The sequence below is a fragment of the Panicum virgatum genome, chromosome 1N (assembly GCF_016808335.1).
Source record: "Panicum virgatum strain AP13 chromosome 1N, P.virgatum_v5, whole genome shotgun sequence".
In the NCBI taxonomy this organism is placed as follows: domain Eukaryota; kingdom Viridiplantae; phylum Streptophyta; class Magnoliopsida; order Poales; family Poaceae; genus Panicum; species Panicum virgatum.
The window spans coordinates 7,653,742-7,667,643 of record NC_053145.1 but is presented as its reverse complement, the minus strand read 5'-3'; the positions used below and the strand labels follow the sequence as shown (position 1 = coordinate 7,667,643).

The 13,902-nt window shown below is 49.3% G+C and overlaps 1 protein-coding gene across 2 annotated transcripts; it reads right to left on the bottom strand.

Annotated features, from left to right (window-relative positions):
* Positions 1–412: 412 nt before the first annotated feature.
* On the bottom strand, positions 413–12,902 carry LOC120654955 (serine/threonine-protein kinase STY46-like). Of its 2 annotated transcripts, none has more exons than XM_039932638.1 (16): positions 12,343–12,896; positions 12,074–12,188; positions 11,911–12,005; positions 11,685–11,786; positions 9,822–9,876; positions 9,621–9,731; positions 9,307–9,363; positions 8,516–8,688; positions 8,312–8,419; positions 7,855–7,928; positions 7,579–7,754; positions 1,714–1,809; positions 1,487–1,567; positions 1,332–1,385; positions 774–908; positions 413–684 (listed from the first exon to the last, which is right to left on the bottom strand). In XM_039932638.1, exons 1-16 carry the CDS (start codon positions 12,507–12,509, stop codon positions 607–609), a joined length of 1,677 nt encoding a protein of 558 aa, XP_039788572.1. In that variant the 5' UTR covers positions 12,510–12,896; the 3' UTR covers positions 413–606. The 2 variants fall into 2 exon arrangements, 1 of the variants encoding a protein (XP_039788572.1); XR_005667233.1 differs by having other exon boundaries at positions 664–684; positions 774–991; positions 12,343–12,902.
* Between the last annotated feature and the right edge of the window lie 1,000 nt (positions 12,903–13,902).

Here is a 13,902-nt window from a genome sequence, read left to right as displayed (position 1 = left end):
TTATTTGCATTATTTTTTTTAATAGCATATGTGGGTAATTTACATGAAGATTAGGAGTTGCTTTAGATTTTTTTTTATAATGGCAAAAGTGGGTAATATAGATACATGTTTAAGGGGGTTATTTTAATCTATTCTTATAATGAAAGAGGTGGGTAATTTATTAGGGAAGATAACAGATACAATGACTATTATTGATTAGACATGTCAGATTGATGGCCGGATGTTTCTAATTTTGAGAGACTTTTTAAGATTTCTTTATTTTTTTAGAGTGTCTGGGTTTCACGTGGAGGCTTCAACGGAGCCGCCAATTAGTAATAATACGACAAGCTTTATTAGATATGAGTGCTTTGTAAATTGTAACTGCATCTGCTTTGTTTTGTTAACATATCACAAAAATATATGTTCTAGGGCATTGCAGCTTGTGCATCCTGATGAACTCTAGATTTCAAATGATATGTTAGTCAAGCAACCACACTATACAATTGCATAGACCATGGAAAGCCGACATCTTCACAAAGGAAAATTGTTATCGAAGAAACGTAAATCTATCCGAACAGTGGCAATTGTACAACTCCAGTTGTGACACAAATTCAGCAGAACAGCCTGTCAATGGCCCTTCCCAAATGAAAAGAAGCTGCCTCCTTTTTCCTTCTCTTTGTGGGGCTTGTTAGGATCCATGGGGACCTACAAGGATGTCTCATACATTGGTTACACTATTCAATTGGAAGATATGGGGTCTTGAAGAAATGGATTATGAGGTCAGAGATGTTCACCTCCTCTGCAATTTCATTCAGTGTTTGCAAAATTTCTGTGAAGTCTGGCCTGTTGGTAGGATTTTGCTGCCAGCACTTCTCAAGTAACTGTGCGAGCTTAGGGTTTGTGCCCCTTGGGATCACTGGTCTTAAGCCCTATAAGGCGTAACATTCATTTATTTAGGTAGATGATTAAATTAAGAAGCAAAAACATTTTTTTTTCTGCCTCGGAGCTTCACCTGGAAATGTGCACTAAGCTTCAATACATTATCAATATTTACTATTAATGACACTCCACACTTGGAAGACATGGACAACACGGATAACTTGATACCAAACAATAGCAATTATGTTGGTTTTGTAATCTTTAATTCCCATGCTAAAAATATATACCTTTTCAAATAAAAATTAGGGTAGTAGTATAATGAGGTTGCCTCATGGCCAACACCAATATTAGACTTAGACCTCAACAACCAACAAAGACGAAACTTGTAAAGATGTAACTGATGATCTTGGGGTTGCATTTCATGTGTCAGTCAATAACAAAACCAATTAAAAAAACTTCAGTTTGTTTATTACCTCCTGGACAACACCAATGGCTGCTTGGAGTGGTGTTAGAAATTCATAAGGAATCTATTAAAAAAAAGAAGTCCAAAACTGAGAACTCTGGCATTTAGTACCAAGGCCAACCATAAATTTGCTAAGGGATCAACTCTAACTAATCGACCAGTTACCTTTCCCGTTAGCAGCTCCCACAGAACAATGCCGAAGCTAAATACATCAGACTTGGAGTCGTATGGTTTGTGCTCTATAACCTACACAGAAAATGGAGCTCATATAAAAGATCTTCAAATTTTGGTACCCAGTACCGTACTACTATCATTAAAGAAGAAAGCTAGTGCTGGCGATTCCTCTGTAATAAACAAAAATAATTTGTTAACTATTAATTACCAAAGATTACCTCAGGAGCCATCCAACGATATGTCCCAGTTTCCGCTGTCATCACACCTGACTCAGCTTTGACACGTGCAACACCAAAGTCAGCAACCTTGATGAGCTGAAAGGTGTCATTGGTAATCATTTTGAAGTTAAAATTTTCAATACGAAAGACAAGAAAGAAAGAATATAACGAGCCATAGGATCTAATGAAGCTCACTGATTGAACATGATGCTAAAATAGAAAAAGGAGAGGATATGATACCAAAAGGATATAAGGAATACATGCCATTTAATATGAATGCCTGACACCTAACAACAAAATAGATAAAAATAGCAAAAAGAAATCTGTTTGAGATTTGGAGAAAAAACAGTTCCAACTATATAGACAAATGGCTAGGTCCTCTAAAATGTATATCCAGTCTCCATATTTTTTTCATGTTCTATACAAACGGAACTTTGTTAACCACATATTTCAGAGAACGCATACAATTTACTGTAGGAGGGGAATAATCCACTATCTTCCTCCAAACCCTAGATGGGTGGATATATATAGACCTATACATGGGCCTCTTAATGGGCCTCTATACATGGGCTCAATATACTCCAACACCCCCCCGCAGTCTGAACTACCGGCGCAGCGGTGTTCAAGACTGGACAACAAGAAAGCTAACATCCCCCCGCAGTCTGAACTACCGACGCAGCGGTGTTCAAGACTGGACAAGAAGAGAGTACAAATAGAGTACAAAAGGCAAATATCCCCCCCCCCCCCCGCAGCCACAACTAGCCACCGGCTACGTTGAGGCTGGATCGAAACTCCGAGAAGGTCGAGGAGGGTAGCCCCTTGGTGAAGATGTCAGCAAGCTGGGAGGTAGTCGGGACATGGAGTACCCGAATATCGCCGATTACGACTCCGTCGCGCACGAAGTGTAGGTCGATCTCCACGTGCTTCGTCCGCTGATGCTGGACGGGGTTGGTGGAGAGATACACGGCGCTGACGTTGTTGCAGTAGACGAGCGTACTCTTGGCGAGCGGGCTGTGGAGCTCCGCCAAGAGCTGTCGTGGCCAGGACGCCTCCGCCACGCCGTTAGCGACAGCCCGGTACTCCGCCTCGGCACTGGAGCGGGAGACAACCGGCTGCCGCTTGGACGACCAGGAGACCAGGTTGCCGCCCAGGAAGACGGCGTAGCCGGAGGTGGAGCGACGAGTGTCCGGGCAGCCAGCCCAGTCAGCGTCGGTGTAGACCACCAGCTCAGCAAATGACGAGCGGTGAAGCACCAGGCCGAGGTCCACAGTGCCACGGATGTACCGGAGGAGACGCTTCAGCGCAGCAAGGTGTGACTCCCTGGGATCATGCATATGGAGACAGACCTGCTGAACAGCGTAGGTGAGGTCCGGCCTGGTGAAGGTGAGATACTGCAAAGCGCCGGCCAAACTCCGGTAGGCAGTAGGATCAGTCACCGGATCATCCAGATCAGCAGACAGCTTCGCCTGAGTGTCAACTGGAGTGGAGCAGGGCTTGCAATCAGTCATCCCAGCCCGCTCCAGAATATCGAGGGCGTACTGCCGCTGGTGAAGGAGAAGACCAGACGGGCGAGGCTCAACAGTGATGCCCAAGAAGTGGTGGAGCTGACCGAGATCCTTCATAGCGAACTCCTGCTGTAGAGAGGAGATGACACTCTGAAGCAACTGCTGACTGGAAGCTGTGAGCACAATGTCATCGACATATAGCAGTAGATATGCAGTCTCATCCCCCACGGCGGTAGATGAAGAGAGACGTGTCAGAATTGGCCTCGGTGAACCCCAGTGTCAGCAAGAATGCGGCGAACCGAGAGTACCAAGCCCGTGGAGCCTGCTTCAGTCCGTAGAGAGACTTGTTGAGCCGGCAGACCATATCCGGACGACACAAGTCCACAAATCCCGCAGGCTGAAAGCAGTAAACAGTCTCTGACAAGGTGCCGTGAAGAAACGCATTCTTCACGTCCAACTGGTGCACAGGCCAAGTGCGCGAGAGCGCAAGCGAGAGGATCGTGCGCACCGTAGCGGGCTTCACAACAGGGCTGAAAGTCTCATCATAGTCCACACCAGGCCGCTGAGTGAACCCCTGGAGAACCCAGCGAGTCTTGTAGCGCTCCAGTGTGCCGTCAGCCCGACGCTTGTGCGTCCAGATCCACTTGCCAGTCACCACATTGCAACCAGACGGACGCGGCACGAGGTCACATGTCTGGTTGGCAAGAAGAGCAGCGTACTCCTCTTCCATCGCGCGACGCCAGTGAGGATCCGCCAAGGCGTCGCGAACAGAGGAGGGTACCGGAGAGACCCGCGGCTCTCCCTCGGTGGCAGAGAGAGTCGCGGCCTGGGACGCCATCCGCCGAGTCACCATGGGATGGATATGTTGAGGATCCCGATGGATGACCGGCGGGTGGTACACCTCCGGCTCGGCTCGAGAGGGAGCCGGAGGAGGCGTCGACGGTTCCGGTGTCGGCGTCGCAGGAGCCTCCGGAGCAGGAGGCGTCGACGGTGCCGGGTTCGGCGCCGATCGACGCCGGTACACCTGCACTGGCTGAGCGTACCGCTCTGATGCAGGGGAAGGCACCGGGGCCGCGTGTGGCGCAGCGGGAGACACCGGGTCCGTGCGCAGCACGACCGGAGGTCCGGGGGCCGCGCGTGGCGCGACCGCGGGCACCGGGGCCGCGCGTGGTGCAGCAGGAGACACCGGGGCCGCGCGTGGCGCGACTGCGGGCACCGGGGCCGCGCTGGGCGCAGCAGGGATCACCGGGAACGGTGCCGGTGTACCGGGAAAACCTGCAGGGAAAGGACAGACAGGAAAAGGTGGCTGAACCACCGGGTCAGTCGGAAACATAGACTCAGGGTCAGGAGAAGGTGTGGAGGAGGTGGAGTAGGGGAAATCCGACTCGTCAAAGACGACGTGTCGGGAGATCAGGACACGACGAGAGGTGAGGTCAAAACATCGGTACCCCTTGTGGTCAGGGGAGTAACCAAGGAACACACAACGAGTCGAGCAGGGCGCCAACTTGTGAGGAGCAGTGGCGGAGGTGTTAGGGTAACACGCACACCCGAAAACCCGAAGGTGGTCGTAGCGAGGAGGGGTACCGAAAAGAGCATGGTGTGGAGTGGGAGCAGGAGAAGCAGTGGACAGAAGACGGTTGAGCAAATAGGTGGCGGTGTGGAGGCTCTCAGCCCAGAAGCGTGGGGGCATTGAGGCCTGGATCAGAAGGGTGCGCACGACGTTGTTCGTCGTGCGAATCATCCGCTCAGCCTTGCCGTTCTGAGGAGAGGTATACGGACAAGACATACGCAGCTGAACACCCCGAGAGAGGAAGAAAGAACGGGAGGTGGAGTTGTCGAACTCCCGCCCGTTGTCGCACTGGACGGTCTTAACGGTGAGGCCGAACTGAGTGGACACCCAGGCAAAGAAGTGGAGGAGGGTGGGGAAGGTCTCAGACTTGGTGCGCAAAGGAAACGTCCAAGAGTAGTGCGAGAAGTCATCGACCACCACCAAATAGTACTTATAACCAGAAAGGCTAAGTACAGGAGAGGTCCACAGATCACAGTGAACAATGTCAAATGCATGCGTCGCATGCGAAGAAGAAGAAGAAAAAGGGAGCCGAACATGACGACCGAGCTGGCACGCATGGCAGAGGGGCTCAGCAGGAGCCCTAGTACCAGGAACAGCGGCACTACGACTGAGCTGAGCCAGAACGTCGCGGCCAGGGTGACCAAGACGGCGGTGCCAGGTGGTGGAAGAAGGCGTCGCGGCAAAAGCAGCAGACCAAGACGGCCAGGGCGAAGAAGAAGGCGAGAGTGGTGCAGCGGAAGAAGGAAGGCGAAGGGTGTAAAGGGGCCCCGTGCTGTGACACCGGAGTAGCGGACGCCGGGAGGCCGAATCCTTTACAGTGAGGCCAGAAAAATCAAACTCGATGGAACAAGAATTGTCAGCTGTAAACTGACTAATGGAAAGAAGGTTATGAACCATCTGAGGAATAACAAGAACATTAGGAAGACGAAAAGAGAAAGGAGCAGAACCCACGGCGGTGACAGGAAGGCAAGACTCGTCACCAACCATGATGGAAGAAGGACAAGAGGGGTGTGGGGGTCGGACAGAAGAGAGGATACCGGCATGTGTGGTGGTGTGGAAGGAGGCACCCGAGTCGGCGATCCACTCGGTGCTGACCGGCACCATCCGCCCCATGGCGCTGAAGGACTGCGCCAGTGCGCACCCCCCAGGCCAGGTCGGCTGCTGGCTAGGTGGAGCGGGCGGGGTCCAGAACGGCGCGAACAGGGGAGCAGCAGCGGCGAGCATGGCCGTCGGCTGGGGCTGAGGACGAAGTGCACCCCCCTGCGCGGCAGGCGCGACGACCTGGGCCTGTGCGGCGTGCGCGGCGGGCGCGACAGCCTGCGCAGCGGCGAGGAGGAAGGGGAGGGCCCGGCGCGCCATGGCGAGGAAGGCAGCGGCCCGCACGAGGTCCCTGGGCGCGACGGCCTGCACGGTGTCCGCGACAGCGAGGGAGGCGGCGGCCCGCGCGGCCTGCGCGGCGTGCGTGGCCGTGGCCACAAAGGCGGCGGCGGCGGCCAGAACAGGGGATGGCGCGGCGGCAGCGCCCAGAACAGAGGAGGGTGCGGCAGCGGCGGTAGCCGAGGTCCCAGCGCCCGCACGGGCCGCGGCCACGGCAACGGTGGCGGTAGCCTTGGCCAGGCCCTGCGTCAGGTGTGCAGCGGCGGCGGCCTCCAGGTTCGGCGGCGGCGGCTGCACCCAGGGCCCACGCACTATTGGGGCCTGCTGCGCCGCGCCGGGCAGTGCACCCAGGGCCGTCCAGGTGGCGGCGTCCAGGTGGCGGCCTCCCTGGGCAGCAGCAACGACGCCCAGGGAGCCGTAGGCGGCGGTGGCGGCGCTGGGCTGCCCGCCACTAGCAGGGAGGGCGGGTGTCGGCGGCGGCAGAAGGGCCCCTGCAGGCTCAGGCGGCGACGGAGCCCAGTGGTCACCCACCATGGAGGGCGCGATGCGCGTGACGCCCGCGGCGTCCGCGGCCACGGCGTGCGCGGCGCCCGCGGCGTGCGCAGCGCCCGCGCCGGTCGCGCCCACGGCGCCCGCACCGCCCGCACCCAAGGTGCCCGCGGCGTGCGCGGCGCCTGAAGAGCCCGCGTCCGCGGCGGTGAAGTAGGCGGCGTCCGCGGCGGCGCTGGCAGGGGCGTGCAGGGGAGGTAAAATAGAGAAAGAGAGGAAGGAGGAGGGGGAGGGCCCGGCGCCGGGCGGCGGTGGCCAGGGGGCGCCGGCCATGGGAGGCTGCGGCGGCGGCGGCGCAGCAGAGGAGAGATCCCAGGAGGAGGTGAAGGCAGGCGGCGGCGGTTGCGGCCCAGCAGAGGAAGGAGCCATGGAGGTGGCGCGGCGGCGTCCTGCAGGGGAAGGAGCAGAGGAGAGGGGAGGGAAGGAGAAGGAAGAGGGGGCGGGCGGAGGCCGGCGCGCCATGGCGGCGCAGCTACGGCGGCGGCGGTGCTCTGAGCAGAGCAGCCGGCGGCAGTGCACAGAGAGATGGCTGTGATACCATGTAGGAGGGGAATAATCCACTATCTTCCTCCAAACCCTAGATGGGTGGATATATATAGACCTATACATGGGCCTCTTAATGGGCCTCTATACATGGGCTCAATATACTCCAACATTTACACGCAACCAAAATAGAAAGATGGCGTGCGCGCGCGTGTGTGTTGGGAGAGGAGAGGGGGGGGGGGGCTTCACAGTGACTCACACACTTAGTGAAATGAATATAGAATTACCAACCATGATACTGACTATGTTTAACAAGGAAACCACATTATAAAGGAATTTACATGGATATGCAGTTTGACCATAAAATGACAGAAAACTTGCCTCATGCTCATCCATTAGGAGATTGGCAGTCTTCAAATCTCGATGAATAATTCTATTTTGGTGTAAATAGTCCATCCCTTTTGATATGTCAGCTGCGGCTTTAAGTAGACTAGGAAGTTTGAAGGAACCTTTACGCTTGTGAAGGAAATCATACACACTTCCATTTTTCATGAATTCTGGTGAAACACATAAGTTTAAATAAACGAGAAAAATTGTAACCTATCCTGATTAAATTTTTAGGGGAAGAACCGAAGAAGCACTAGTATCTATATTTACCTGTGACAATGCATAAAGTTTTTGGCTTGGTGCATGCCCCAAGAAATCGAACAATGTTCTTGTGACGGATCTTCCTAGAAAAATGAAAAATCTTGTCAATAACATGATCAGACAAAAGCATGTGCTACTTACCAAGAAAAAAGACTCCAGTATAGAAACGGATGAGCCTTTTTAGTTTCAGCATATTGTCGTAGCAACAAAAGTATGAGCGTTTTAAGTTGACTATCGTAGGTCACATTCTTCTTTTTTCCTTTTTTTTCCTTTAAAAATAAAACATTAAGACCAAGAGCTCTACTGTCACTAAAGGAGATGGGTGCCTGAGCTGGTCTTACGAGCCTAGGATATGAAACTGGATCAGTAGATACTGGGCAGGTTAAACAGCCTCCCCACCACATGGCCACTGGCATGCATCCTCTTCCTTTTCTGAAACTTTATTACAGATTTTTTTTTTACTGACCTCATGATATATACTTCATGAGCAAACTCCTTTTCCATGTTCTCATTAAGGCGATCTGATTTGAGTACCTTGATAGCAACATCCTCACCGAAGTATGTACCATGATAACTGCAACATCAAGGGAGGAAGAACGGGCGGTTTGTTATTTTTTTTGTAGGAAACTAAAGACCGAAATACCAATCAAGGCAGCAACATAATACTCACAGATCTCCATACGTTCCAGATGCCACTTTGTCTTGAAATGCCAATGCTTTGAAATTAATCTCCCATTCGTCAGTGTTATCTTTAGGTATATCAACATGGCTGCCTTCTTGTGAGTTATTCAGACACTGCTTGCCTGCCAATTCAGGAGGCCAGCAAGAAGATGTTGAATGCATCTGAAAAAGAGTTTTGACAGCGCATAACTTAAGCACCAGGAAATAGAGAATAAAAGCTTACAGGTACCAAAGCTTACCAAATGAACAAAACATTTAGTAGAAACAGCTTAATTATCTGTAGACTAGTTTTTATACATTGCAGACTTAACACTAGGACAAAATGTGGATGAAAAAAATACTCTCGTGTCACAACCTTTTGTCAGCATCTTGTTCTAGACAGAAACAAAATGTTCTATACTTCTGAGTCTCAATTTTCTTATGTGGATCTAAGAGATTGTGATGTAATCTACTGACATGCAACTGTTCTACTAATTTAAAATGAGGATACAGATTTGTAATGGACAAGAATATTAGATAGCATGAATGCACAAGAACTAGTTTGGTCAAAAGGTGGTTCTGGTACTTATTATATGCTGGCCAGGCAAGTAATCTTATAGTTTGCATCAAAATTTCTTAGTTGGGTTTACTGATACGCTTTCTTTTCTAGTTTGGCACATTCTTTTCATGTGTCTCCATGAACAGAGGAATTCTAATGGATCATCCTAATTGGTCGAACAAAGGGCAACAGATAGCTCAAGATCAGATGACGAAGAAATAGGATGGGTGCTAAAACTTTACCTGTGCCTTATAGTTGTGACTTTCCTTTTCCAATGCTTCTTCAAGCTGTAGAGTTTCCTGTATAATCAAAAGTAAGACTTCCCTCCTATCTGAGTATCTGACTATCTGACAAGTGTACTAGACTCAAACAAATGTCATGGAGGTGTAATTATATGTAGCAATTCAATAAATAATGTTTAAAACAGAGATGAAGATTCTAATGCTTTCATCATGAAAACTTGGAGGTTCCTGCATGTAGAGGGAGCATGAGCAGCACAGCTGTAGATAGTTTGAAACTAAATGTTTGATAAGTAGAGAGATTTGGATAAGAATACCTTGTGATCCCATCCGACTACAATGAAAATATCTAAGAAGTAGCCATCGTTTGTTGAAAGTGCATGTACTTCCTTGATGTCAAGATTGAGCTGGCCTAGAAGTGCGGACAACTGGAACACGATGTTAGCAAGCTTCCATGCAATATGATTCAAAAATGAAATTACAATAATCGTTTTTAAGAAACTAGTTTCAAAACATACTTGAGTAAGGCCCTTTGGCCTGTCCTGGGATGCAAAAGTGATTTCATGCATGGGCCTGCAAGATAAAAAAATGGCAGTCAGATGGGGACAAAATTAGCATTTTGCTATATTTATTATCAGCGCTTTATTACTGCACTAGCACATAATAGTTCCTCATTACATTGGAGGTCGATGTATCCATGACAACTTTATGCTAGTGCAACAAACCATCAAGGTACTACACCGCCGCAAAGTTGCAAGTCTTTTCCTGAAATTTGGCACCCAATATTCTCAAATGCATCCCCCGAAAAGTGAGAAGAACAAGGACTGTGGCAGAAGCCCTTCATGAGCTAACTTGGGTATCTGACATAAAAGGGGCTCTTGGTTGGCATGGGCTTGCTGAGAGTACTTGCAGCTCTGGGATTTAATTTCGGGCTTTGCACTTAATGCTATGAAGGATGCTCATCACTGGAAGCTTGATTCTTGTTCTTTCTCCACTAAATCGGCCTACCGTGCCTTCTTTTTTGGGTCCACTACTTTTGAACCTTGGAAGCGATTGTGGAAGTCTTGGGCTCCGGTGCAAAACTATTATTTGGTTAGCAATCCAAAACCGTTGTTGGACAGCTGACCGGTTGCAAAAAGGAGGACTCCCTCACCTGACGACCAAGAAGACGAAACGGTACAACACATCCTCACAACCTGTGTTTTCGCTAGACAATTCTGGTTCGCTGTCTTACTGCCCCTGAATCTGGTAGTTTTTGTCCCCAACCGAAGGAGTGTCTCTTTGGCGGACCTGGTGGTTGAAAGCTTCGAGGAAAGTACCAAAACAACATAAAAAAGAGTTCAATTCACTGGTTATGTTGGGGGCTTGGATCCTTTGGAAACACCACAATGCTTGTGTCTTTGATGGATCAGCTCCTTGCCTACAAGTTGCCCTGCAAGCTTATAGGGATGAACTTCATCTATGGCAAGCTGCAGGTGCTAAGGGGCTTAGGGCCCTCGGCATAGGCCGGGTGGATTAACTGTACCATTAGGGAGTTGTGGTCAGGTCCTACCTTCTACCTTTTATGTAATAGTCTCTCTTATTTGTGTTTTTCTACCATCACCCACTCTGGCCCAAGGTGTGTGATTGGTTATTGTAATTAATTGGCCAATTCTCTCTTCTTAATACAAAGATATACAGCTCTCCTGTGTGTTCGAGAAAAAAAAAAACAGTTCCTCATTAGGTGCAGTTGGCTTGAACTTTTGAGACAACAATTTAAGCAAGGAACAGTTAACAAACAATCACAACTGAAAAGTCGTAATTATCACTAAATAACTGCTTAGAGAATGTTTGGAATGTCTGGAAATTCGATGAAAAAATGAAATAGGATGTATTTGAATAATGCTGGGTATAGGTCTCCTTCCAACATGATGCTAGTCCATTGGCAGTCTTGTAGCCAAATGCAGCAGATATGGATCTAAGCGATTTGGGCATCTATAGAATCTGAATTCAAATGAATTACAGTTTTGTGTGCAACCAACTAATGCCTAATGGTGCACATAGCTCATGACAAACAAGACATGCAAATGGTAAAAACAATTTTGAACATATGCATTTGATTTTTAGACACAGACAAGGAGTACAGAAAAAAAAACATGGCATAAGAATCAGTTTTGTTTACAGTACATAAGAAAGATGAATGCAGCATCAAGTAAGAGAAACTTGGTCTGCTAAACAACATTTGAGTGAAAGTTTAATGGTTTATGTATAGAATCTGTTCACCACCAAATTTTGTACAGATGAGCCACCATGACCATGGAATTTTGGGATTATGTTTATGTAACTGAAAGAAGCCAGCAAGATGAATGCAGGTGCTGGTATGCCACTGAGAAAGAGGTAACCTGAGAATAGCATCGCCATCATCCAGGAGGTTCCTGCTGCTGGCTTCACGTACAAGGGCCTTAAGGTTCTGCGAGGAGCCAAAAATTGGCTCTGGGTGCACACTGAGAAACCAAACAACGTAAAGGTGAGTAAACAACGATGAAATTTGAAACAAGGACGTATGATAATGATGAAAAGGTCATGGTGATCAACAAGTGAAAGGTAACTAAACGAGAAGTAGCATACTTGAGTTTCCTTGAGGTTGCGGAGGCGCCCTCTTCCATGGAATTGGGTTCAGAAGAATCTTGTTCAGTGGCATCAACCTCTGGAGGCACAGGCACCTGCAAAGAACATACAATTGACTCAAACAAATGACAATTTCTGCTACGGAGACAGTGCAACTTGGCACCTGAACAACTCTGACGGAGAAGGCTGGCTGGTTCTCCGAGTGCTTAGCCCTGTCGAGCAGCTGCATGTGCACCAGAACATCATCCGCCCTCTCGGTGTTCACATCCAACGCGTACCTGCCGCACCACCGGAAGAAGAAGAAGAAGCAGCAGCAGCAGCTAGGATGAGAAGGGTACGTATTCGGGAGCAGCGAAAATTTCCATGGATCCACCCGAAGTGCTGTGTAACCATCGGAGCAGCATGAGGTGGTCGCTGCGGGAGAACTCGCACCTGACGCTGAAGCGGTGGAAGTGCGCCCAGAGGCTGTCGGCGAAGTCCGGCGCGAGCGCCTCGGGCGCGGCGGCGTCCCTGAGGCGGCGCAGCACGTCGTGGTAGACGCCCAGCCTGGTGCGCTCGCTCCCCGGGCGCTGCTGCGGGTGGACCCGGCCTCCCTCCATCGGCGCGCGCGCGAGGTGCTCGGCGAAATGTCCTGCTGCAGTGGGGTGTCAGACTCGCTCTCGCCCTCACTGGTTTTCATTATACTACTTGTACTCCGTAAGTAGTATATGGACCCCGACGGCGTACGGCCGCACGCACCGCCGTGCGCCGGCGTTCCGCGCGCGCGGCATCGCCGACCGGATATCCGGCGGCACGACCGCTGACTAGCATCTGATTGGTTTGGTTGGCGAAACGGCATTCCCTTCTCCTTCTCGTGGACAGATTTACTTTGTCGTGGTTGACTTTTGTTGAGACGAGACGAGAGGTCAAAATAATGTCCAGCGACCTTGGCCCTTGCAGCGTGCAAACCTCAAAGTGCCGAGCTCTCCTATCCGTTTTTTTTTTATGAGCGAGCGGAGCCGGGTGGTGAACAAGCTAGAGATTGAGCGCATGCATGTCAACGGATCCGTTTTCGCCTCTTAAAACCGAGTTGTTATCGGATAAGGTCAAGAAATTAAAGCATTTCCCTTGGTTTGGCTGCTGATGCGAGCTACCCCAGGTTCATGAATCCATGTCCTGGCGATGCAGGATCGCTGCGTCTCTATCTATCTGATTTTTTTTTAAAAAAACTACCATCTGAATTAAATCCGGCGTCACTCTCTTCCCAAAATGGGGGTTTTGACGAACCAATCAATCAGGCATCAGCTAGCGATGAGATGACTATGAGATGGTGGTCAGGTCACTCGCTGCTGCACCCGAACAACCTCCTGTCCAACTTTCAGACGACCACGACCACGATTCCACGAAGAAGAGAAAGAAGAAAGGTAGCCTGTTGTGTTGAGTCCAAATTGAGTTTTAGCCCAAGGCCTATGATCAGCCCAAGAAGAGTTCGGATTTTTTTCATTTTTATATTTAAAAAAATTAAAATTTCAAAAATATATGACGGTTTCGAAAAATTTCAAAACTATACCCCAGTCGCCCCTTGCCTGGGCGACAGGACCTAAATGTAAAAAAAAATTACATTTAGGTCCTGGCACCCGGGACACATTAAACAGCGAACTTGTAAAATCGATATAAAATTGTAGAAAAATTGGAAAAATACAAACTCAACTGTTCTGGATTCTATGAAACAAGATCTACAACTTTTGTTATATAACGTTTTTCATTTGATCAATGTATCTTGCTCTATTTTAAACACTAGTTTAATGCACTTTTATTTAAATCTCAAGATCCATCCTTTGGATGCAGGTCACCTTTGGCTAGAGTGTTGCATATGGTGAGCATATGCTTGCACAAAATTGGTAGATCCAGAAAACATTTCTAGAATAAGTTTTTAAATTAAATCTTGTAATATATTTAGTTTAAATGAGTTATTTATCCATGTTGTTATACTAAGTTTTAGAAGCCATAACT